This window comes from Aulonocara stuartgranti (genome assembly GCF_965226115.1).
Source record: "Aulonocara stuartgranti genome assembly, chromosome: 22".
Lineage (NCBI taxonomy): Eukaryota > Metazoa > Chordata > Actinopteri > Cichliformes > Cichlidae > Aulonocara > Aulonocara stuartgranti.
In genome coordinates, this window is record NC_138957.1 from 30,301,430 (window position 1) to 30,327,815 (window position 26,386).

Sequence of the window (26,386 nt, forward strand, 5' to 3'; positions counted from 1 at the left end):
TGGAAAAGATGATTTAAACCTGTCCTGTCCACATTATAGTTGATTAGTTTTAGAAAATTTGTTGCAGCATCTCTCAAACACAGAATTTCCTTAGTTGTCCGTTTAATACTGTTAAACTAATTCGTTACACACCCTTCATCATATGCTCATCTATCATGCATTTTCAGAACTGAATTTGTCCCGAAATGGGATTTTTGATATATTTTTATTCTCTTTTCTCTGCCGGTTTCTTTTAACGTGAACAACAGGATGTTTCATCTGCTTGTTAGAAGCTAATTGCAAACAGCCTCTGCTCTCTGTTTCCTGAAAATGTTTGGTTTTTTTTTTTTTTTAAATAAAGTTATGAATATTGAATTAGCACAGCAAAAAAGCACAGACTGTCCTTTTTTCTCCTGTTTTTGTGGGTGTATGCACATCTTGTGGTTCTCTGAAATCAGGTCACTCTGTGGGTGAGTGGGTGCATGCGTGTCAGAGCCTGTAGGGTTTACTCAGCCATTGATGCTGTTCATGTGTTAAACTGGCATCAGTGGGCTGTTTGCATGACATTTTTAGTGGCCATGATTTTTATTTCGGCAAGAAAGTCAAATAGTTTGTGGTTTTGATTTGTCATTTGTTATGGCGGGTTTCTTCCTTGAGTAGCGTGCTAGTTGGCAGACTGTTACTAATACCAAAAACTGTCTAACCGCTGCCACAAAGAAACAAAATGAATTTATTTCCTTGGATGTTAAAGATAAGATGGTATGTGTGGGTGTGCAGAAATGGTTGGTGTGGGTTCAGAGTTGCTGGAGGTCATGGTCCAGAAGCTGGGGGATGTATTATGTACCATTACACTTATATTTATCAGTGTTTATCTGTAAACTTGGCGCCATCTGGCTCTACCTGCCGCAGCAGTTACACAGGTCCAGTTGCGGCATGTCCCCTTGCAGGGTTTTCTGTGTTTAAAAGATTAGACATGCCTGACTTTGTAGAGCAAATACCATCATCCTGTATGGAGGGAACACACACACACACACCCAGACGCAGACACACAAACATTTGTGTGTGAGCGCGCTGGCCCCCCTGTCTGTCCACAGCCGTGTCTGTTTATTAATCTGTCTGCCTCTGATGAAGACGTCCACTCGTTCTCATTCGGATACTCGCCTTTCTGCTTGTTTTGCAGCCCGATGATCTGATAACATGACCAGTAAATTTAAACGTACACTCCTACGTTTACCTTTCGAGTATTTAAACTCACTGTTTGCTCGAGATACTCGTGACCTGCCTCACCGTTTTTACTGAGGACACAGACATGGCGTCTCATAGCTCTTGAAAGTGCAGTCTGTAGGGTCTTATGTAGCTTTATAACACGTGTATGTGCCTTTAAGTGTGCCAAAATCTGACCTGCAAGGCTCACCTTGCTTTAAAGAAGGCATTTAGACTTTGTGGTGTACTTGTGTTTGCTATGGCTGATTGGAACAACATTAGAAAACAAGAGGAAACCTTTAAAAATACTCATAAATATGCATTGCTTTCTATGAGCAACTGTCCAAAGCCATATTTTGTCCTTCAAGTTTTTGGAGCTTACATATATTTTTATTTCTTAAATGTATAGAGGTGACATTAACATGAACAGGTTTCTTTAAAGGTAATACAATAGAATGAAGGATTAAAGAAGCCTGATTGTGGATATGAAACATAACATTTTAAAATGTACCGAAAATGGCTTTTATTTCAGCTTCCTCATCAAAAATTCTTAAAATGAGTCGGTGACATTGATGTGATTCAAACTGTTCTAAAATATTTCATATGCAACTCAACTGAATTTGTAACAGAAGCAAAACACAACAAAATATTATTTTATTCCCACATTAGGACTATAATGCTGACTGGGCCGTACTTGACAGCATTTGAAATGAGAGGGGAAAAAGCCAATTTAGCAATTTAAAAAAAAATAAAAAAAAAAATTTCAATGGCACAAAAATCCAGATCCTGCTGCTGCAGAGATCTCTGGCGTCCTTTTTATTTTATTGTTTTTAATGGATTTCATTAGAAATGAAGACTTTGTGCTCCATTGCTTCGGGCTCAGTCAGAATATTGATGTGTGGCAATAATCTCCTTTGAAGAGCCGTTACTGGGGAGCTGCTGGACAATCATTTAAGGAAATGTCTCTTCAGGTATTCAGATAACTTGCGTCATAGACAACACTTGACTCTTGAGGTGTGTGTGTGTGTGTGTGTGTAACCAAGTAAGCTGGGGCGTCCTTGTATTTTTCTTTATGTGAAACTTTCTGGTATTTTTTGGTTTATGTGACCTCGGGAAGTCCCAGCTAGCTATCTGATCTACAGGGAGGTTTCAGGCTGACGGTCCTCTGAGCTGTCACACATGCTCTCCTCACTCTCCCTTCACAGTTTAGTGTTTGTATTTTCACATGCGTCTGATTCTTTGAGCTCTCTTTCACTTATATTTCCTCTTCTGACTGCTTTCTCTTTCCTTGAAAACGTAACATCTCTCTCTCTCTTTTTTTCCCCAGTCATCACTCACCGCGTCCTTCATGGTATTTCCCTGCACAATCGTCTTTCTGTTTCTCAGCCCTCCGGAGTCGTCCACATTTGCATGTCCCATCTTTCAGTCTGTTTGGCTGTTGACTTTTTTTTAAAGCTTCCCGTTTGGAGACCATAAATATTGTTTGGTTTTGTCTAATTGCACAATGATTCTGGGAAGCCTCAGTTCATTTAAAATATTTCATTTGACTGGAGCTGTAAATAGATGACGACAACTGTACGTTTATGATTAAATGAGAGCATTTACAGGCCCGTGTAAACCAATGATGATGATTTTAATGCAGTAAAGAAGTGCTGCTGCTGTTGCACCGACTGTTTACATGTGTGTGTGGGGGTTTTTTTTTTGGTTTTCTTTAGGGTTGTACACAAAGCTAACCACTTATAGTTACTGACCACCTCCGCAACAACAGAGGAAATTGGTGATGTAAATATCCCCAGTATATCCTCTGCTCTTGAACTACGTCTAAATAAAACTGTCTTCAGATTAAATGCCTGTTTACATGTTCTGTTATTGTAAAGTTTCCTAATTAAGGCCTGACTTTCCCTTCCCTGTGCTTGCTAACAAGGAGATACCAAAGACCTGAGCTGCTCAGCCAAGTCAAACTGTGGTGACACTGATATGATTTCTGTGTTAATATGAATGTCTTTTGTTTTTTTTGTTTTTTAAACTATTAACTGATAAAACATGAAGCAAGTTATTGAACACTCTGTTTAGTCAATTTAAATGCTCATAATGACAACAGCCTTATTGGTAGTTAATTGAATATAAGATATTTCTCATGTTAACTTACAACTGATGCAACTAACAAGTAGGAAACTGATTCTGTATCAGTCAATTCATTGGAACCATGTACCTCAAATAACGAGTTTTCTACTACTTCTCTCAAAAATCCAGGCAGTTCAGTCTGTTTACTCACTTTAGGTTTTCAGGCTCAGAATCAGATCTAAACATAAAACTTCTTTAGGCCTGTTCATACACAGATGAGTCTATAAAGGAATCTGTAAAGAATCAACACTAAAAGATTCAGTAATGGAACAAATATTAATACCGGTACAGTTTTTATCAATATTCACCTCTTTTGTAACCAGACAGTTTGAATCTTGACATTAAACATGGTGAAAGTGTATGATAAGAAAGTTATTTTGTTTTTTGTTTTTCTACGCTAGAAACTTTATGGTGTTAGAAACAGCCTTTATCCTTGATACTGTTATCTGAAGCATACAGCTGCTGGTCAGACTTTCTGTTTTTGAGAGGAAGCCAGTCAGAACAAAGCTGAATTAATGGGGGAGGAGCTACAACTTTCCCCCCCAGACAGTAGGTGAACTGTTACACCAGTTCTGCAAGTCATGTAAAACTACTCTGGTAAAGTCCAAGAATAGGAATATGAAGCTTTGCTCATCAGCAGATTGCTGGAATGTGTTCCACTTTACAGATTTGTCTTTTCATCTGCTCCCTATAAGGAGAACAGAGGTCAGACTATGCTGCAGAGTCATGCTTTAGGACTTTTCAGCAGTAGCTTATGATTCAGATGCATGAAGTTCCTCCAATTGTCCAGTTAAAGGATGTTTTCCCCGCTCCTAGATGCATGCTTATGATCATGGTTAAATCATCAGCATCTGACACTCAGTTTCTTTCTTTTTCCACGGCTTCAGGGGTCCAATTTGACCTAACAGTAGCTGTAGTGTGTGTGTGTGTTTTTCTGCTGACAGTGATGTTTGGTCGCCTTACTGGGCTCCTTCGGGTCTCAGGGATGAGTGAACATATCAGCTCTGGCTTCTACACTTGCATCATTCATTTATTCTAATAAGATACTGTTCAGTGTGAAGTTAACTTCACCCTGTGGCTCCTCCAGAGACTCAGATCTGCCCGTCAGAACCTCTGTTGGTCTCAGGAGGTTCACGGTTCTGGGCCTCAGCAGTGCCGCAGTGGTTTGTTTCCCCTCCCGTCAGTACTGGGAAGGGGTGTGACTTGTCTGCATCAAGGCTCCGGCGTGCTTCTTGCTCTGCTGGCTCCCTCTGAGAACTGTAGAGTGGGTGGGTGTGAGCAGAACGAGATCACAGCCCTGCACCAGGCGATTTCCCTTTCACTTTGTTCACATCAATAGGATGGAGAAGCAGGGCAAAAGAGAGAGAGGGAGAGAGAGAAGCACAACAAAGGCCAAGAGAAGGGAACAGAGAGGAGGTGGGGAGAGTAGGGCACAGAGTGTTGGTGTTTGTCCGAGGCCAATGAATGAAATCTTTATCTCTGATGCAAAGGAGGCACGGTTGCTCTCACATTTCATCTCCTCACACATTTCCTCACGTATTTGTCTTTCTCCTGAACTTTTGCTTCTATTCACGCTGTCCTCCTCGTTCTTTCTCTCTGACATTTACTGTAACTCCCTGCTCCTTATCTCTCCCTGTATCTCTCCTCGCCCCTTCCCTGTCCCTCCCTTCTCCATCCTTTCTGAACTCAGCCCCCTGGTGGAGGTCGGACAGCGCTTTCTTTTTTATCTCCCTGGCTTTTCCTTTCCTGCCTTTTTGCCCCTGGAGAAAACAGGAAATTACAAACCAATAACTTTTTTTTTTTTTTTTTTCAATACGCCCACAACTTCCAACTATTTGTGTAGCAGAATGTCAAATAGAAACTCTGTTTGTGTTTCAGCTAATTTAACAAGACTGACACCATTAATCCGTTAAGAAAACGACTATTGTTGTAGAAAAATGCACAAACTCAAGCCTGTTATTTATTCCTTAGCGCTGTTCTGTTAAGATGTAGGGGAAAAGAAACCGCTTATCACCTAATCAATCCTGTAATTAGGTTGTTTTTTTTATAAAAAAGTAGATGATTTTGATAGGACGGGACGGGAAGTTACACAAAACACCATCAAATGTTGTTTTGTGTAACTTCCCTTGTTAAAGAAACCTGCTTTAAATAGTAACTGAAAGTGAGCAATTGAAAGGTCTTGCTTAATTGTGCATTTATGTGCAATCCCGCATGAACTTCAATTCACACTTGTTTTCTGTTCAGCTCTCAATGCTGAATGCATTTTGCTGCACTCGGGGTCGACCCTTAAATAAATTCTCACCCTGTGGGAAACCTCAGAGTCCCACTTGAACTGACGCCTGAATGACTGTTGGCATTGAGGGCTTGCTGTAAAGTAAGAACTTGTTCATTAGTGTTACATAATGCACACTTAACAGTGTCTGAACCTGCATGGGAAAAGAGCATTGCTGGAGATGAGCATCTTGTTTGCTTTTATTGCCGACACAAAGTATCCATAAACACAACAGTTAGCTTTGAAATGGAAAAATGTGCAGTTTTATAGGATTAGTTGCAGGTGGAAATTTGGATTAGAAACGCCTGCTTCCCAGATGCATGGAGAAGAGCTTGAGCAAAACTCCCAGTTTACAAACCAGTTTTATTGTTGGACTTGTGGCCTTCATCAGGCTTCTGTTCTCAGATCACTTGCTCCTGTACTTAAGTCACTATTTTGAGTGCAGAGATGCTCTCACATGCTGTAACTACACGTATTTGAAGGAGTCTAAAAGCTGAGTATGAACACGTCTCACGCTCAAAGGTTGCCATCTTGGCTGCATAGTGGGTGGGAAGACTAAAGGTCCATCTTTCAAATCGGGCTGTGAAAAAATGTGTTTTAGTTTCACGCTTGTTGATTATATTTGCGTTTATTTCTGCGAGAGTCAGCTAAGCAGAATGGTGCATGGGAACTTATTGACATTTTTCACCAGTTATTAAGTTTCAGTGTTCAGGTCTTCAAGAAATGTGTGAAAAAACCCATTTAAACATTAATAAATTGAATAATTTTACATGAGGATGGATTATGTTGATCCACATCCTGCTAGTAGTTAATGTTCATGACCAAATGGTGTCATGACTAAGCAACTTGCTGGTGATTTCTGAGGAGAAGGTGTCAGCAGGACTGCACTTGAAACGGCAGCTGTTATTTCAGGCATTCCAGATAAAACCACTTGTGTGTAATGTTCTCAAAATAAAGGAGCACTAGCATGTTGGAATTCTCACACTAGCACTCTGACACTCAGCTGAGTACTCTTTTCACCTGCTGTAACGTTTTTCTCCCCTTGTGTTGTGTATTTGCACGCCTGTAATACAAAACTACATGCTGCGCCTCCAAAGAGATTTAATGAGCCGGGCGAGAAGGCTGTGTGTTGGCATTACTGCAGGAATGCAGAGAGGTGTTGTGAGCAAAAACGTTTGTGTAATGAGAGCTGCTGACAGAAGGAGAAAAGACGTGTGGAGGAATGCAGTCTAATTGTTTTTAACCTGTAATGTATATAAACTTTACTACCCAGGGTTTTGAAGGATGGCACAGAGGAAATTTAAAGAGAGCTTGATAGATATGAGAGGTGATATAAGAAGGCAGGATGGAGTGGTGAATGAAGAGAAATGAGGATAAGGACAGAGGGAGGTGGCTCTGTGGGCTGAACGGATCAGAAGAGGGAGGTAGCGAGCTGGAAGTTGAACAAAGGCCTATTTTTGCACCATCCGTTTTGCAGCCATGTGTAGCTCTCCGCTCCAGCAGCCGTCTTTGTTTTTGTCTGAGACTGAAAAGCGTCGCCCATGACTCTGCTGCCTCGCAGCCACGCTGACGCAATGGTTCTGCATTATTACTTTAACACGGCAGTTTTCACAGTCGCATGTTTCAGCTGCTTTTTGTCCTCTGCATAAGAGGTCGATTCACTGTTTGAGGTTAAGTCACATGGTGGAATGTAGTGGTGTGGCTCCAGAGGAGACTTCTTCTCATTTTCATGCAGCTTTCAAATTCCTGTTTGCACTCAAAGCTACTGAATTGCTCCCATGGCTCCCTTTCTGTATGAGCAGAGTTTCCTGGATGGCACGTACAGTATATTAATAGTGCCCTTGGATATGTCTGAAAGTGCACATTTTGTGCTGCACAGCAAAGAAAGAAAAGGAAACTATCATTTATAGGTGCTCTCTAATGATGTTGACATGCACTTTCTTAAAATTAGGTTTCCAAAAAAAGTTTAATGTCAGTAGAAGAGAAGGAAATGCTGATTTTTATTGTCTGTCAGGAGTCAAGCTGGATGTTAGACTTTCCTTAAAGGCTTTTACAGACGCACAATCTTAAAAGGTCTTGCAAACCAGTGCGATGTGATGTTGTACTGGGGTTTACGCATCGGCTTTTTGCATGACCACATGACACTTCATTCAGACAGTCTTCTGCTTCTTTGTTGGAATCCCTGACATTTAATTTATAGGTTTTGCTTATCTCTAATAAGTAGCAGTATGAGAGACGGTATACAAGGAGGGGACATGGCAGGGAAATGTACAGGATAGTTCTGTAAAGGTAAAGATGGCAGTATTCCTGCTCCTGTCACCAAAGAGCCAATCAACAGCTGAACCAGGAAACCTGTGGGCCAATCGTGTTGTTTCATTGCTGCATGTGAACAGCAGAGGTTCATTATAGTTTCAACAGACCTAACCACTCATTAAAGATTAAGTTAGGTGTTCAGTTACACACTGCTGTGGACAGAGCCACACATTTTAAGCCACAGGTCTTTCAGCTGGACATATTTGGCGTCCTTTGGCGCACCGTGCTTACTCACTTAATGCAACTCCTTCAGTTTTCTTCCTTTCTGCCTGTTCAGTACTCTTCCAAATTCAATGCCCTGCACTGGATTTCTTTAAAAACAGCTGATGTGTGAATGAGAAGCTTCCCTGTGCTTAAATGAGTGATGAGCAGAAGTCCACGTCTGTATTCTGACAGAAAGCAGAGGAGCTTAAGTGAGAGAGAGGTCTTAACAGGTGTGTCCAGCCTAAATTCTTCCTCACGCCTGGAAACAAACCACGGCAACAACTGACAAATGCCCAGCCCTTCCCCAAAACGTCCTTCGACGCATCGAGTGGAAACCGATAGAGAGCGAAAGGCACGATGATTGATGTGATGTGAGTGATTGATGAAGAGGGTGTGGGGTGAATGTGATATATGTGTGTCATATGTTTTCCCCAGTTGTTACAGTCTCTTGAAGCCCACCTGTCTCTCTTGGCACCCTCGGGCTGCTGGGAGTTTCCCTGCTCCTGCTGTATGAAACATATACTACTGCTCACTGTCAGAGCCCCTCAAACACGTCTTTCACCATCTTTCCACTGATGAGAAATAACAGCTTGTGCTTCATGGGGACCTCTTACCCTTGTCCTTTTTTGTCAGATAGATTGTTAAAGTGATAGATGCCCATATTAAACCTCTGAGACTGCTCTTATCACCCAGGTTCAGATATTTTTTTCAGATTAAACATGGGTAAATATTTTTTTAAAGAAAATACTGGAGTGGCACAACAGTCAGTATGAGTCAGGGGCAGTTCTTAGATTTACTGTAAATTTAACATAATGCAGAAAACTGAGGCACAAACACAAACACAGAAACTGGATCTGAAGTTAAATGCATCCGTTTATATACCGTTTCACTCCCCAGAGTCCCATAAATCTAAGAAACCTGCATATACCCCCTCATAATGATCTGCTCTCAACCAACAACACCAACTCTCTCATCTGACTGTGATTCACTGAGTTTAAAATAAATAGATCATCTCAGGCACACAGCTTGAGCTGTGAACACTGCAGTCCAACCCAACTGGTGTCAAAACATTTCTTTGCAAGGGGCAGCCAATAACTTTTGCCCTAAAGCAGGAGTGGGGGAACTCCAGGCCTCGAGGGCTGGTGTCCTGCAGGTTTTAGATGTGTCCTTGATCCAACACCGTTGATTTAAATGGCTAAATTGCCTCCTCAACATGTCTTGAAGTTCTCCAGAGGCCTGGTAATGAACTAATCATTTGATTCAGGTGTGTTGACCCAGGGTGAGATCTAAAACCTGCAGGACACCGGCCCTCGAGGCCTGGAGTTCCCCACCCTGTCCTAAAGGGAGAGGAGCTGAAACACCAAGCTTCAGTATAAATAAAGATGAATGAATAATAAATTACATTTTATATAAGTCACTCATAGCTACTTGTATATAGATATAAATATGAAACTGAGAATTTAAGCCCAGTTTTAGCTGAGATGATTCCTTTTAAATCCACTAAAGCTGTCGCTATCACAGGAAGTGATGATTCAGAAATGTTCCTCGTAACTGTTCCCCGATCAGCCGCAAATGCCTCCTATCACATAAAGCTGGTGAGGGTTTGAGACACACCCCTTTCTGGCTGTTGAACTCATCCAAATGCACATAGCTCAGGGATGCCAAGCCAAAGATGGCTTTTTACATACTGAGCTCTTCCTCTTTTTACTAGCCCACATTCTGATGGTGTCAGACTCCTCCTGTGCTATGCTGACATGGCCTCAGCCACAGACCCCCTCACGCCACAGCTGTTTGTGGTTACAGGGTGTGTCAGGGGTCCGCCGGCTGCATTCAGATCAGTATTTGCATGTTGTGCGTTATGACTGACTGCTGTAACATTACAGGGCGTGGATGCTTACTGATACTGATAATAACATAAGGGACAGCACAGAAGAAACCGTGCTGTTAGATTAGTTTTCTCTATCTGCTTTTGTTTGTCTTGTAAAGCATAAAATCATGAAGTTATTACAGGATGTTATCAGATTTGTGTATCAGCCCAGTCGAATGTTTTTACAGTTAAAATATTTTCATTGTCTTCTACATGCAGCTTTGGTTTAGAGATTAAATAGAAATATGTGTAATTCAATTTGAGGTGGTTATATGAGACTGAATTAGAATAACTTTAATAACTAAATAATACAGTAAGATTAAAGGAGTATGTTTAAGTTCAGTGTAGCTAGAATAGTTTGGAAGAGAATATTCAAGGAGTTCAAAGTAATCACGGGAGTAGATTAAAGATCAGTGCCTGAGATATTTAAAGTGTAGCTGAAGTGAAGGTCTGAGACGAGCGTGATGTCAAAGGCAAAAGTTGCATTTGTGATTTCAGCCTGTGTAGTTGACAGAGTGCTTGCTCTTTCACACAGCCTGGAAATAGCTGCCTCTAAGGGTGTCAGTTTAGACAGAGGTGACTAATAAAGCAGAGAGGGCGACTTTGAGGTTATTTTTCCTGCAGTTGGCAGTGATGAGATCCCAGCTTCTCTCACCTAATGTATACTCTACTGATTTATCCCGGTCAGATCAGGAGATTACCGCGAGCAAATACTTTTAAAGTGTTGGTAACTTCATCAACTTGACCTGCAGCTGCAATCTTTAGAGAACCGTTTATGCTTTAGCGGTGTTAATGTTGACCAGATGAAGGCTAATATTAGCTCTCAGATCCAGTTTCCATCTGAATCAAAGATGAAGGTGTAATGAATGAGGCAGATGGAGATGCTCAAAAAGAAAACGGCTGTTAATGAGTAAATAACGTCTGTCGTGAAGTTGCAACATTTCTTTACTATGAATAACGTTAAAGCAACAAGTGGATGACTTAATAGATGACTGTGAGTCAGCTGTCATCTTCTCCTCCTTCATGCGTGTTTGTTTTCCTCTCTTTTAAATCTGATCTCTGCGTCCTTTTGCTTCTCTTCTCTTCTTTCTCTCCAGCTGTTCATCCTGGCTTTTTTGCTACTGGTTATTAATTGCACTGTAATGAAATGAGAGGCTTTCAGCTGGCTACTAGCTGGCACTCTGAAGTCTCCGAGTATTCATGTTGCAGAAATCCTCTTTAAGCATGACCAGAGTTAATGGTTTCTCTGGGCACGGATTTACGCTTTTTACAAAGTCATTTTTAGGAAAAAGCGACTCCCTCCTCCTCTCTCGTCTCTTTTAGTTCTTTGATGTGAAACAGTTTTTCTTGCCAGATGGACTCACACTGACCCTTTTTGTTAATTTTTAATTTTTTGGCATTTTTATAAGTCTGTTGCTAAAATGTGTCACTTTGTTCCTTAACGAGAGGAACACTGTAGGAAACCGTATCTGCAAAAATCCTTTTGGTCCATTTATTTGATCCTCCTAACCAGCAAGATGGTTAATAATAACACTGTGTACACCCTAAGGACATCCATTATGTTTGACGTTTGCATGAGCTGTAGGTGTGATAGGAAAAATAATCCGGTGTTGGATGGACACGGGTGAGTCACTACCTCAGAGGCTGGACACACCTGCCAATCAAACACCATTAATCATTTTAAAGCCTTGATATCCTCCTCTAGATAACGGGACGTCCTGGTTTTGTCGGATAAAGCATGACTCAATGAACACTGAACTTAAATGATTAAAAATGTAAATTATCGGGAGTTTCAGGTCAGAGTGTATGTGTGGCTTGATCTTGACTTGTAAACACTGGTGTTGGGGTGCTGATATCACAGAAGAGTCACGGGGACAAGAGGACTCAGAGGCACCAAACTGAAGACAGAGCAGACGATGAGAATTACAAAACGCGATGTGAAATAGGAAAAAGATAACCTGAGACCTGAAGAAATTGCCAGTGTATAGATTCCCACTATTAAGCACTTCCCTCATTAGAAGGAAAGAAGCCTTTGAAACACAGCATTTCTTAAGGAGACTTCTTTTTCTCCTAATGAAGCTTCCACTAAAAAAAGCCTGAAATGTGTTTTCCCCCAAAGCATGGCCTCTCATAACACAACATAAAAGTGCAGAGTGATTCCCCCTGATGCTCATTTTTTGCTGACTGTGTTTCTTTGAAGACTTAAAAACATGAATGTATGAATATTTAATAAAATGTGCTCTCTGTGTGGGAACTCCTGCTGACAGGGGAGTCTACCGAGGCAGCGTCACTGAAGTTTAATCTTTCAGCTTATTGGACTCGTGGACTCCATTCAAATCGCACCTGTCTCTCTCTGACTCTCACAGTCATCCACTCGCCCACCGCACACTGGCCTTCTGTTATCACTCTGTTAGACGCACACAAACGCACAGTCGGCTGTAAACTACAGCCTCTGCTCATTGTGGTGTGGCCAAAAGCTGATATATGATAGAGGTGAATGCACAGAGTAAGAAATGAACCAAACTAATTTCTCAGCGTTTTAAATTAACTGCCAGTCAATAAGTGAGAGAATGTGAGACTGTAGGGTTATCGTGCATTACAGTCATGTGACACACACAGACCTGCGGTATAGAGATGTGATCCAGTGTGCACATCGACGTAACTTTGTGCTGAACATTTGGGGGGGGGGGGGGTCCAAGATCTGTCTGAATAAATAAATCTGGGTAAATTCCCAGATGATTAACCATGCAACTATTTGCATGGTTAATCATGCAACCCGTGCAGCCACAACCCCCCCTAACCCCCCTGGAAATTACGCCCCTGAGTGTGCATGAGGTACAACTTTATCTCTGAGTTTTTTAAACAACCGTGTAATTTAATGTGAAGTTGGAGACAAACTGTGGATCTCAGATATTTGTTTGACTATTTATCAGAGCTGAAAATTTCCATATGTCATAATCTAAAGATAAAATCTCTTTTTTTTTTAACTGTGGCCAACTTTGAGCATCAGTATCATGGATTACATTGTAGCTTCAGTAGTAATAAAATACCTGTGATGTTAAGAATACCCTGGATGTTTGATAATATTTTGATAACACTACAGACCTGCGTTCATTTTGCAAAAACCTTTAAAAGTCATAGCTCCACATGGGATAGGTGGCTGGTTTAAAAACAAATGACAGCATCTAAATTGTGTCCTTTTTATCTAAATTTTGACACCAGGTTTGTTTTCCAGCTCTGATTCTTTGTGTGTCTGCATGTTTTCCTCATATAGTCATTGAGTTTTTCTGCTGTTAATATGTCCAAGTATCAGTTACCCGTGCAAACAATTCGAACCATATGAACATCAGTGTGAATATAATTTATTATTATTGACACACGTGGGAGATTTTCTTTCTGCAGTCTTTAAGGAGGTCACAGCTCAATAATGATACCAACACTGAAGAAAATGATCAGAAAACTACATGACATTTGTCACGGTGGCTTTGTGTGTGTGTGTGTGTGTGTGTGTGTGTGTGTGTGTGTGTGTTTAATGTTATTGTGGGGCTCTGATTTGTCTCCCTCCAAAGTAAAAGTCTGTTTCTTTGTTTCCTCTGGAGCCTTGGTCTCATTTGTCTCTTTCTGTCACAGAGCAGTATGTTTTGCTTTCTCTCATCTCTCTAACATCATTACTTTCTCCCTGCCATTCCTTTTCCCAGCCACTCAATCTACCCACTCATTCTCTGTCTCTCATGCACATTATTAACTCCATTTCAACTTTTCGCCCCCTTTCTCTTCTCTCTCCAGCCCTCAATTGATATTCAGACCTGTGGTTTTATTTTAGAACCACCTCTTCTTTCATTCCCACCTCTGGTCTGCTTGTCTGCACAGCTGCATCACTCAGAGCTTTCATTGCAACGATGCACTATTATTATTTGCATTTACAAGAATTCTAAAGTAAGCTGTCAGTTTGTGAAGTAAAGCTCAGCAGCGGCTTGATTACCTTGGTGTAACTGATTGTTCCTGCCTGTTTGTGAGTCAGTGTGCTGCTCTCTACTTTATCTGTTCAGCCGTTGTAGCTTGTCCCATATATTATGAGAAGCGTGGTCTGCTTAAAAAAAACAACCACTAAATGATTTTGCAGGGAGCTGAACAGATGTAGCTTTTAACGAGACATCTAGTGTATCATGCTTTCTTTGAATCTTCATCTCTAAAGACCACGTTAAAGAGAAATGACAATGAACATACACTGTCTGTAGCCTGCAGCCCCTGTCATGCTGTACTTGTAATGTAATGGTTTGTCGGTGGGCTTGTTGAGGCCTGTGTGTTTGGGTTCTCATGTGTTTTAGTGCCAGCCCCTCCCTGACAGTCATTGTGTGCACGTCAACATATGCACACTTAATTATTTGTAGATGTGCAAACACTGAAATGCGTTTGTGTGACTCAGGAATTACATGCAGCGTTTTGTGTAGTTTCATAGATTGTGTAGGTAACATGTACAACAAGAAGTGAACTGTGGATGTTCATTTGTTTATATGCATATATGCAAAATGCACATATCTACTTCACAGGCTCTACTTGGATAAATTTGAGATTTTGAGTGTTGATTCCTGCTTAAAAATTTAGAAAACGTCAGTTTTCAGTGAGAGTAAGAAGGTTTGTTACGCCTGTGGAGGCCAGAGCGTTTTACCTACTTATAGAAACAAAGGCTCTGAGTTTTTTATGGACATTCACAGAGACGTAAGGGGATTTTATGTTGGAGCTATAATCACAGCCCTGCTTTCTTCCTGTGTGACCTCTCCTTTCTATTGTGTCAGCTTATCTCTGTGTTTACCTCCCTCGTGACTGTATGTGTGTCTGCACTCTGTTTGGGACCTCGTCCACTTTATTTTTTATATCTTTTTTCTTTTTTCTGCATTGTTTTTCATTTCTGCCTCCAAGCCTTTTATTCCTTTGTTTGTCATCTGTTTCTCTTAATTTTTTGCCCTTTCTTTCTCTCTCAGACCACCAAATAGGGAGCACAAGTCTGACATAACATGTGTTGCACTGCAGTGGAATAGTGGTGATTTTTGTGTAGCGAACCATGAGATCATGAATATTGCTGACATCCCGGCTCCTCTTTTAGCAGAGTTTCGTAACAGCTTTCTAACAGGACTCGGAGCACATTAGCACAGGCAGGATTTCCAGCTACAGGCACATAATAATCCTGAATTATTAGATTAAGTGTCTGTCATGAAAGTGAAAAGAAAAGGTGACTTAATCACAGGTGACTGTGCTTTTCTTTGGACAGAGAGGTTACACATGGTAAAACAAAGGCTGGGAATCACTTTCATCTGGCGTGAGATGACAAATCGGGTGATATGATTTGGAAGTGGAACAAATGAACAACACATACACACAGACACACACACTCAGTGTCAGTGAGAGAGTCGGTTTAGACATGAATGGACAAAAGGTTGCTTTCTAAATTGCCCCCAAATGATTAGAGGAGATTAAGAGAGTAGCATGGGAACCGCGCTGTGTGTAATGATGTTTATTTAATACGGCATGAAAAGAGTACTTAACCAGCAAATATTTCGACATTGAATAACCGTCTTCTCAGGAGTCTTTCTGCAGTCTTTTTTGCAAAGGAGCTCCCTTTGCCTGTCCTTTACAACTATGTATTTTCACCCTTCTCTAAAACCCCAGTCTCACTCCTGTGTGGGCTGTGGTAACTTTAGGTCAACTCAAGCCATGATGACAGGATCAGTGACTGTTATTACCCAAAACCGATTCAGCCATTTGGAAACACTGGCTATAATTTGATGAATATTTTACTTAAAGGTTCAACAACTTAATGATTTTCAAGTTCCGGTACCTGTGGATACCGGTAACCAATCCTCTGGCAGCTTCTGGTTGCTAGGGGAAAATGTGTATTCCTCAGCAGGTCTTATAATTTCATTTTTTTTAGTCAGTGGTAGGTTGCCGGGATCTTTTACTTTTTCCAGAGGTTAACTGGTCTGCGTTTCCAATTTGTCACACTTTGCATAGTTTCACAGCTGCTTAGCGAGTAGTTTGCGAGTGTTTCCAGACAAGTTGGTGCCTTTCACACACAATATGTGCAGCTGTAGCAACCAAAGCAGTTGCAAGGAGATTTCTGATGACCTTTTTTTTTTTTTTTTTTTTTTTTATTCACAGAAACTGGTGGTTGCCAACTGGTCTCTAGACTTGTGTGACTGTCTTAAATAATCTTGGTCTCAGTACCCACCTACATGCTCAAGTAGCCCAGCAGAGGAGTTCTGCCTCATTGAACACCGTGTTATTGTTTCCTGTAACCTTTAACTTTACTTTGAACCTTACTTTGATTAATCCTGCAGTCATTCATTAATTTATGAGATTATACATGAAATATATGGTCTGGGCTATTTTTGCCTGTGTAGACGTACATGTTGTTTTGTAGCTGTTTTCTGTTTCCTGTCAGTGCTCATTATTGTTCTTCCTGCAGTTCACTGGACTATCTCCGCTCGAGCTGACCTACATGTATCTGCAGATACAGACTTCCACTCTAAGGCCGCCTAATCTCATATCTCATCTTCCCCCATTTGGTTGAGAAGATGAGATATGTAGAAACTAAAAGCTTGGCCAACTCTATAGAAAATTATACATCCTTAGCTTCTGCCTAGTCTATTCTCTTACTCACTCTCGCATTTCTCCCTCAGTGAAGTTGAGTTTGTCCTTTTCTCTCTGGTGACAGAGCTAACCAGCTCTCTCTGCTCTGCGGCTTCCGATGAATGCCTCTTTGTTTCATAACTGCATCTCTGTACACTCTCAGCTATCAGAGGCTGCAGTTGTTTCACCTCCTCACCCTCTGACACATCACTCTGTCCACATCCATCCACTCAACGTGCCACCTTCTCTTATTTTCGCCTTTCCTTCTGCTTAATGACTTGTGGTCCTTTGTGTTTAATGAGGCCGTGCTTGGATTTAGACTCCACTTCCCCCGGAGAGGCAATTTGTGTTGATGCGAGGCACATCAAAAGATGTGAAATACTGATGTCTGTCTTCCTCCTGCATTTTCTCCTGTTTTGGACAAAAAGAGAGTGCAGAAATGTGGAGAGTGTAGAAATATGACAGAAAAGGAAAGAGCCAGAGGATCTGATGGAATCCAGCAATGTCAGCACGATTAAACTAATAACAACCTGACTTCAAGGGGTTTAGGCTTTTCTTCAGTGTGCTGAAGTACAGAAGCAAGAAGACTGTGGTCTTGTTATGAATTTGAATTACATTTGTCTTGCATGAAAACGGTTTAAGAAGCAGTATTTATTAATAATATTAGTAAAATTCTAAAATTCCTGAATTTTAGTCTACAAACTACCACAGTGCCAGCGATTCTACCACAGAATCAGCTAGCACCATTAATATTGTTGCATTGTTGTGGTGCTCTTTTACCTCCTGCACCGCTGTCTCCGTGCTGGCTGTGGCATATTTATTTCTGCTGTATTAGCATTTAGATTGTGTGTGTGTGTGTGCGCGCGTGCTGATGCTGCCCCATCAGCCAGCTGACAGAGGAGGCTGAACACAGTCTCTGATTAGTGCTGCGCGTGGTTTCACTTTAGCTGCTCAACCAGAAAGCGCTTGGCATTTTAGAGAATCTGTATCACACGCACACGCGCTCAATATCGAAGAAAGCGATACAAGATAACACAAACTCGCAAAAAACAATCAATTTGTGTTTAGATGCCGTGATTTCTTTTGTGTCTCGGCTCTTAGGTGGCCTTAGAGTGGAAGTCTAAAGCACAAAGAGGGTGAATACTAAACAGCATGGACCCATTTTGTGTTTAGAGTACAGCTAAAATGTTTATTTCTTCCTCAGTGTTGCTGCAAGCAATGCAGTGGTAAATAAAAACATTTTAACTCTGAACCCACTTCACTCATGCATGGAGTGGTTTAGATGGGGCAACAAGTAATATGAAGATGCTTGAGTTCATATTTATATGTAATATAAATATGAACTCAAGCAGGATATTAATCACTATGTTTTCCCACTAATCTGGATATTAGCCCTTCACTTTGCCTGTATTGAAATTAATGTAAACATTACTGCTGTAACTGTCACAGAATACTCTATCAGATCAAGTGTTGCTCTTTTCTAGAGCCGTCGACCACATCTGATCTCACAATGTGTGGAATTAGCTTAACATGTCATCACATGGCCAAAGATTTGAGTTTCTGCTCGCATGATGAAATTGAAGTTTCTGCGATGACGCTGAGAGCTCCAGAAAGTTGGTTAAGCAGACCTGAATTTGAACTCGTAATAGCAGCCGAGTCCTAAATCACTGAGGTGTTGACGGTAACTTTATACTTGCTCTGCATTTGTTTTGATCCTGACTCGTGTTTTATATATTGTACAATCTCGAGACTAACCAATCTGTTCTTGTCCTGTTTTCTCTTCCATGTCGCTGCTGTTCTTCCTGCTGACTTTCTCCAACAAAGGTAAATACATCAGATTCTTGTTTTTAATTTTTTGTTTTGTTTTTTGGCTGAGACCACTGGCTCTGTGGCCAAATGGTGATAAAAACCTGTTTCTTTTTTTTTCTTTTGGAACAAAAGCTCCTCAGCTGCTTTTGTTCTCTTCCCAGAGGTTCATCTTTTTATGTGCTAGCTTGAGGTTTTAAGTACATTTCTGTCGTCTTGAGTCTTGGAGAGGACACATTTGATGGGCTGAATTTGATGATTTAATGTGTGCTGTTTGTGTGCACTTGATTCAGTCAGATGTTTCCCAGTATACTTGTTGTTAGTTGTTAACACCTCTCAACAGGGTTGTAGTGTGCTATGCAGCCCCGGGCCCTTTAATCCAAAGTAACTGGTGGAGAAGGTGGAAAAAAAGACACCAGCAGCTAGCCCCTGTCCTGTTGCCATGGTTCCCAGTCACACCACCTCCTCGCCTGTCCCGGTGTGTGACGGTCTAAGGAGGAGTGTGTGTGAGTCGGTGTTTGTGTGCGTGTCCAGGCCGGCCTTTGATGATGCTGGCTGCTGTTGACGGGGTCATGTGAAAGAGGAGACTCTCAGGCGAGCGTTCAGGATCGCTGAGCAGTTTTCAGCATTTCTGTGTCAGGATTTCTAAACTTAAGAGTTGTTGAATAGAGCATGTTGGCTTTGAACCGCACCGCCTCGTGGTCCATGCGTGGTTTTGAGCTGCATGTGCGTGTGTGTTGTGGATGATGTTTTCATATGGCCTCCAGCTTTTGCATACATGAAGTGTTTATAGAAATAGTTTTCATATCTGTTCAAGAAAGAGCAGCACTGGGAAAACAAACAATACCATGTGAGTTTAAATACACCCAGAAATGCGTATACCCTCTAGTTTCACTAGTGCGTGGAGAAATTCATTCATGGAGAGAAATCTTCAGCCGTCACCTCTGTGCTTCTTGCTGCTTTGTATCTGAGGCCATCTCACATCCCGCTGAAACACACCCTCCATTTATCTGTTCTGATATTGATTTGTAAATGCAAAACAGAAATGCTATTGGCTGTCCTGACCTCAGCTATTAGAAGCCAGTGAGCTCTTTTTCTTTGTGTGTGTGCGTTTGTGTGTTTACTTGTAACCTTTCACACACTAAGAAGTTCGTTTGATGGTACAGTGTTTGTTGTGACTCTAACGGAGCTGGAGAGAGAAGGAGGAAGGTGAATTTAAAACGTGACAAGATCATTTCTAGTAATCTGACTTATGAGAAAGAACGCTCAGATTCCTGTCAGGCCTGACTTTTATAGAGCATTTCAGATCTATTCTAATGTCTTTATTTTGTACATGACCCCAAAGCAGTGAGCTCACACTTCGATGTAACAACAATAGAATTTATAGACAATAGAAAACATGAAACCTGCTTCCATTGCTGATGTAAGGTAAGACTAAACAACTTAACAGCCTCACCCAATGCAAACTTCACTTTGTTTATGCTCTAGAAAATGTAAAAATGAGAAAGTAAACACTAAATATAAATAGTTTAGCTAAAAATTGATTAAACTTTGGAGAGACACGCCTTTTAGAAGTGGGATGTGCATAAAAAATAGAGAACTGGTTAACAGTTGATCAACAAGATCCCTGTCTTTATTAACACCTACCAGGTCATAAAGTGTAAGGAATCACCAGTCAGATCTGTAAAAGTGCTGAAAAGTTTGGCGACTTCATGGACATTATGTTAATCAGTATGGTTCATTGAGTCGTTTTTTCATGGCAGACTGTTTCTGCGTAGCGTTAGCGGACTTTGTGGTTCAACAGTTCCTACTGGTTGAACATCATGGATTAGATATTGAATGTTAAGGCCTCTGCAGCTTTGAGCTTGTGAATTTTAGCAGTTGTCGATTTCCTTATCCAGGGCTTCCTGCAGTTATTAGAGCGCTTGTTTAAATACACTAATGTGAAGCGAGGTGTTTAATGGCACTGCCTTTGTTGCTCTGTTTGCACTTCTGGTGTTTATAAGTTCCGACGTGAAGGAAACCATTGAGAGGTGTTTGAAGGCCGGCTGATAGTTGTCATGACAGTAGACCTCATCGTGCCCACTCCGCCCTGCCTGAGTTTTAGTGCGTGTACATGTTATAAACCAGGTAAGTATTTACCATGTGGTGTTTAGCATTTCATGAGGTGGAATAAAAACGACAGGGGAGCACTGAGGGATAAAGATTATTCACATAGAAATATAATATTTGATCAGTCAGTCCTGGGCCATTAAAATATAGTTGTAAACAATGTTCAATTAATCACATGCGGTGGGGTTTTTGGGGCTTATGATAATTGTTTTTAATGGGCCGTCCTTTGGCTTCTCAAACTGGTGCTGAAAGGATTAATGGAGCTTTTGATTATCATGAAAGTTAAAATCATTCCTACTTAATCCCACGTATTTGTGGCTTCAGCCTTGGCCTGATTTTCGTTGTTCATTACCATTAGTCATTAGTTAGTTGTTAGTTAGTTTCTCCAAAGACTTAGAAGACTGGTTGTATCTCATGAAACTGTGACAATAGGCCAAAATATAAATTAAATACAGACTTGTGTGCTTTGATTATACTTAATGGGCCGCAGCTCCCTCCTGTTGGAGCTAAACTGACAGTTTTAGGGTGTTTTTTGAGGTGTTTTATTATGTTTTACACAAAGCCTCAAAGACTTGGTGCAACTAAACTAAAAGAAATAGGGGGAAAAAAGGACCAGAAAATATTTACCTTCATTTGTTTGGCTGTTATCCATCCACTCAAGTTAGAAAAAATGACGTCAGGCTAAATCATTTACCTCTAACTCTCACTTGCACCAACAGAGGTGTGTCTGAAGTCAGGAGAAAGATATGTATATGGTCACACAGCAAAATGTGAGATAGGAGCAAAGTGATTGTGGGTTTTTCAGTTTTCTACACAATGTTTGCCCCATGTCTGTCTGAACCCTCTGATCTCCGCTCGTACACTCGTGCCTCCAGTCGAGTGGGTTTAAAAGGTTAAAGAGGTTAAAAAACAGTCCACACAATCAACAACTGTGAGCATAAACCGAGGGTAAGAACTGAACCTGGGCCTACGCCACAGAGGTGGTCTGACTTTGACACACAGGAAGTGATTTTTCAGGTGGAAGGAACTTTGTCAACCACAGCATCCATCCATCTATCCAGTCATTTTCTTCTACTTATCCAGTTTAGGGTCGCAGGTGAGCTAGACCATCTCAGAGCTGTCATTGGGTGACGGGTGGAGGAAGTCATGGACAGGTCTTTAAGCTTTTTTTTTTTTTTTTTTTTTGTTATTCAATTCAATACAATTTTATTTATACAGTGCCAAATCACAACAACAGTCGCCTCAAGTTGCTTTGTATTTCAAGGTAGACCCTACAATAATACATACAGAGAAAAACCCAACCAACATATGACCCCCTATGAGCAATCACTTTGGCAACAGTGGGAAGGAAAAACTCCCTTTTAACAGGAAGAAACCTCCGGCAGAACCAGGCTCAGGGAGGGGCGGGGCCATCTGCCGCCACCGGTTGGGGTGAGAGAAGGAAGACGGGATAAAAGACATGCTGTGGAAGAAACACAGATTATTACTATACTATAGTAGTGTATATACTACATCCAATATACTAATAAGTTTTCACCTGAAACTGCTTTAGACTTGCGATGACTTCATTCTCCAAACTTGCATCAGTGAACAGTGACAGTTGGGCTTTGTGACAGATAATATGAGAGGCTAAATGTCAGCTAAAATTTCAGCGCAGGAACACACGCCTGAGAACAGAGAAAGTGACTGAGCGGTGAAATTAGACATAGGGTGAAAAGTGGGCGTGTGAGAGGCTTTTTCATGTCTGCTGCTCTGTTATCGGCTCCAGTTGGTTCACCCAGCACGGCAGTTACTGTACACACACATTGTGAAGCAGAATGAATGACACATGTGGTATTTCTTGAATAAACCTCACGGCCAACATACCATACTGCTGAGTAGGAAAAAAAGAGTACAGCTGAGCAGTGACTAATAAAACCACGCCTCCTTTTTTTTTTTTTTTTTTTTTTTTTTTATTTCCTTCTGTGACACACTCATATGCACTCACTACAGACGCACATGTCTCTAGCGCTGGCAGTGACATCACCCGCCTTGTGGTCAAAGTCCAGTTCCTCTATCCGGCTTAGAGCTGTTAACACACAGCCACACTCGCAGCTACCCTAACCACAGACGCACACACGCCAGACAGAAGACGTGTAGAAGAAGAAGAAAAGAAGCGAGTGGGAGATGAGGGATTATCTACGTGATTAAGGATGCCTCTCCTTTGACAAACTGGATCCTGCGTGGCGAACAGCTCAGCTAAACTCTCCCCCTTCCTCCTCCTCCTCCTCCTCTTTTACTCATTTACTGTCGCCTTTTCATTCACCTTTTTTCACAAACTGACTTCTGTTAATTTCCTTGAGGTTTCTCGAACCCTTTCCCTCCCTTTTTGCTGCTTGTCACCAGTTTCCTTCACTTCCTTTTCACTTCTTCTAATCATTTCTCGCTTTTATCACTTCTTTACCTCCCTCTCTTTTCACCGCTTTTCTGGGAGGGAGGGATGAGCGCCACAGCTGCTTACAGGCAGTTCCTCCAGGATTTAGAGGAGAAAAGAGGTTGGTACCCCACCCCACCCTCACCTTCTTCCTTGTCACCTGTCCTTTTAAAGCATGTGATAATGATTAAAAAAAGAGAATGATTATACTTTACAGGGGCTGTCTTAGTGTTATAATGTTTTAATGAGAGCAGTTTCCTATCTCTTATCTTTTTGTGGGATTGGCACATATCAACAGAGTGACATGTTGCACGTGTGGGTCGCTCAACAGGGCTTTGAATCAACATAAACCAAAACTGTGGGTTGGGCTGCAGGTGTAATACCTGCTCCTCAGGGATCCTTATGCAATCAGAAACTGCACTGTGTTTTTTCAACCTTCGGCCTCACAGTAATGTTGAGATTTTACTTTTGTTCGGAGACTTCGTGCGGATTGAACACCCATTTGCTTTAAGGTATTACAGGGGGGGAAACAATCAGTGGTCGCCCAGATCGTGCTGGGTTTAAATCCTTCAGTTTGCTTCAGAGGAGCAGAGATGGAAAAAAAAATAAGCCATTGGTCTTTATTTACATTCATTTAAACCGTGCAGCACAACCATCTGCTGGTTTATTTTCTTGGGTCTTTTTGCTTCAACTTCATGCATTTATCTGTGCGTGTTTAGTTACTGCGTGGTGTCCAGATAAGCCGTGGGTCAGTGAAGGACAAATGGCTGCTTGCTTTCATATTGGCTAACAGCGCAGGTGTCTGCTATCACCCTGAATGCATTAACAGCACCCTGGGGGTCTCTAAGCTCTTAATTAGCTTCTGTGGCTAATTTTCTGTTGTTGCTAATTGTTTGTTATTGTTTCGTTGTTGCGTCAGGACATCTCTGCTTTTTGTCTTTCGCTGACACTCGAGCTCGGTGGGAGCAAAAGTCAGACGCCGAACGGAAAAGCCGGCCGTGGGATGGTTGGAAGTGTCAGGTGACGTGTGGGAGCAGGCAGGGATGCTTCGCTCCAGCAGCTGTTATCACACATAGCACAAAGCAAGCCTCGAGTTTCTGACCTGAGTCAAGTTCCTCTTGAAATATTTATTTTCTTTATACTTTGCATTTGGCTTTTTCATCACAGTTGGATTTTCTTTTACTACACTGGTGGAGATACTCGCGTCAGAGACTGGAGCTTAAACCTTTTCAGACTTTGTCTCCACTCGACCAAATACAGACGTCAGCTTTTCAAATCCAAACAATGTCTGAATAGTTTCACAACACCTGTTTTCCAACAACCTCTTCATCCCTATCTGCTCTTTGCCCACCTTCTTTTGGCATGCAAATGTGCTTTGTTTAAAGAGGAAAGGGGGCACTCGCTCGTTGGTCTGCGGTGAATTGTGGTGCAGTTTTTGAAGAACTATTTAAACCAATCCTGTAGTGCGAACCATGGACTGCTCACCTCCTCGACTGAAACCTTTTCTAAGTCTGACCCCACAGCTTTGTCTTTTTGTCTTTTCCCCGATAGCATTACAGCAGCCATGGCCACACCTGCTGCTCCTTGTGGTTCGGTGATATTAGGCGGCACAGTAGGCAGCCCCTCCCCAACGAAAACAGCTGCTCCGTCTGAGGTCTTACAGTGCTGCATGTCAGACTGGCTTACAATCTCCTTTAACCCCCTAAATTATAGTTGAGGTTAAACTCCTTAACCACTTTTAAAGCCAGTGGGGAAATGTAACCATCAGGAATGTAATTAATGCATCAAACACTGACAGGCATGAGAACAAACACATAATCATGTGCAAACACATTACGTCACAAGGATGTCGTGGAAGCCAAAAACCAAGTTAATCTATCTCGCCACTAAATTTTGAATGAATACAAAGATATTTGAGATTTTAGTGACGCATAGTTGTCACAAGGATAAACATAAATCTGTCTGAAAGTTGGTGTTACTCTCGAGAATACAGGTTTTTTTTTTTTTACTTTTCTTTGTGTGACCACTCATCGTGGAGCTGCAGCCCCTTTCTTTTCCCCTTTAACCTCAGTGACGGGGCCCAGGACAGTGTTTTCTCTAGTAGTAGTTCTTTGTTTCAGATCATGATTATCTGCCCATCACCTGTCACAGGAGAGCGCTGGTACAAATATCTCTGTGGCAGGGACGTTTGAGCTGTCTGAGTGTCTGCTCACAATTTGTTTAGGAAGGAGTAGCTGTCACTTTCTGCTCTCGCTCCTTCTGTCTGCTCACTGAGGTTATGTGACATGTGCTCCAGCCTCATGTTGGCCATGTTTATCTGCATGAGCTTCACTTTTCTTTTCTGTTTACCTTTGTTTCTGTGTCAGACCAAATTTGTGTCAATGTCCCCAGTGCTGACAGCAAGGTTATGTTTTCAAGTTTATGCACAAAGGTCCAAAGGTCTCCAATATACCTGATTGTCTTTTAGCTTTTAAAACGCTAATAAAAATCTGTTACTTTGGAACATTTGCAGCCTGCAACATTTGATCAAATTGTCAAAAAGCTTTTTGACCAATGCCTGACTGAAGCTCCTCACATTCACAAATCTGTTGATTTTATAATTATTTTGTAAATTTAGGAGTAGCTTGGTCTATAAAACATAAGGAAATGCTAGAAAGAGGATATTACATTTACTATACAGTACATCAAGTTAACTTAGAAGTCACTTAAATAATTAAGTTTAATAATTTCAGGCTTCAATAAAGAAGTTGTGTAACTTCTTTATTGATTCTTTGACTTTATGAATGGAAAAGTAACGCGAGCATGTGTGCGTGTGTGTGTGTGTGTGTGTGTGTGTGTGTGTGTGTGCATGTGTGTGTGTGTGACACTGAGTCACCCATTATTTTAGTGCATATTTATCCATTATCTGTGTTTCCTATGCGACTCTTGTTCTCCCCTTGCTGCTTTTAGCTGCTATATCTGAGTCACTGTTCCTCTTCATTCATCCGTTAAAACACAAACTCTTTCGGTTATTATGTAATTTTTGAAAAATGTGAAATACACTTTAGTTTAATTGTGTCTTATCAAAGAAAAAACAATAAACGTCCTTTTCTGTATTCCTCACCCTTCCCCTTTGTTGCTATTTGGAAACAAAAACATGGTCTGATTCGAGATAAATAGAAATGCTTATGCAGTGTTTCCTGTTAGTCAGATAATTTTGTTCAGGCATGTGGTTCACGTGGCTGAAGTGCTGCTGAGAAGGTTAGAGGGCGGTTTAACCACAGGAGGGGTAGCGCAGTAATGCACTTTTTTTTTTTTTTTTAACACTTTTGCCTCACAAGGTTCTGTTTTGAATTTCTAAATGCTTAAAGTGTGTCAAATAAAGTAACTATATAGTAGGTACATGCACTCTTTAAGTGATCAGTAAGACTTAAAAGCCCTGCCAGTCCATGTTCCAGGGTCAGAGGTCAAATGTCCTCCATATCAC

At 41.3% G+C, this 26,386-nt stretch overlaps 1 protein-coding gene across 4 annotated transcripts in view; it reads left to right on the top strand.

The window, feature by feature from the left end:
- Window positions 1–26,386, top strand: part of macf1a (microtubule actin crosslinking factor 1a) — a 230,901-nt gene that overhangs the window by 43,237 nt on the left and 161,278 nt on the right. The window contains exon 1 of one of the 4 annotated variants that reach the window (XM_082520378.1): window positions 22,972–23,041. The exons of the other annotated variants lie outside the window; for them this stretch is intronic. Within the exon in view, the coding sequence (XP_082376504.1) occupies window positions 22,987–23,041 (55 nt within the window). The 5' untranslated portion in view covers window positions 22,972–22,986. Of the gene's footprint in view, window positions 1–22,971; window positions 23,042–26,386 lie in introns of those variants that run through there. 4 annotated transcript variants of the gene reach the window in all.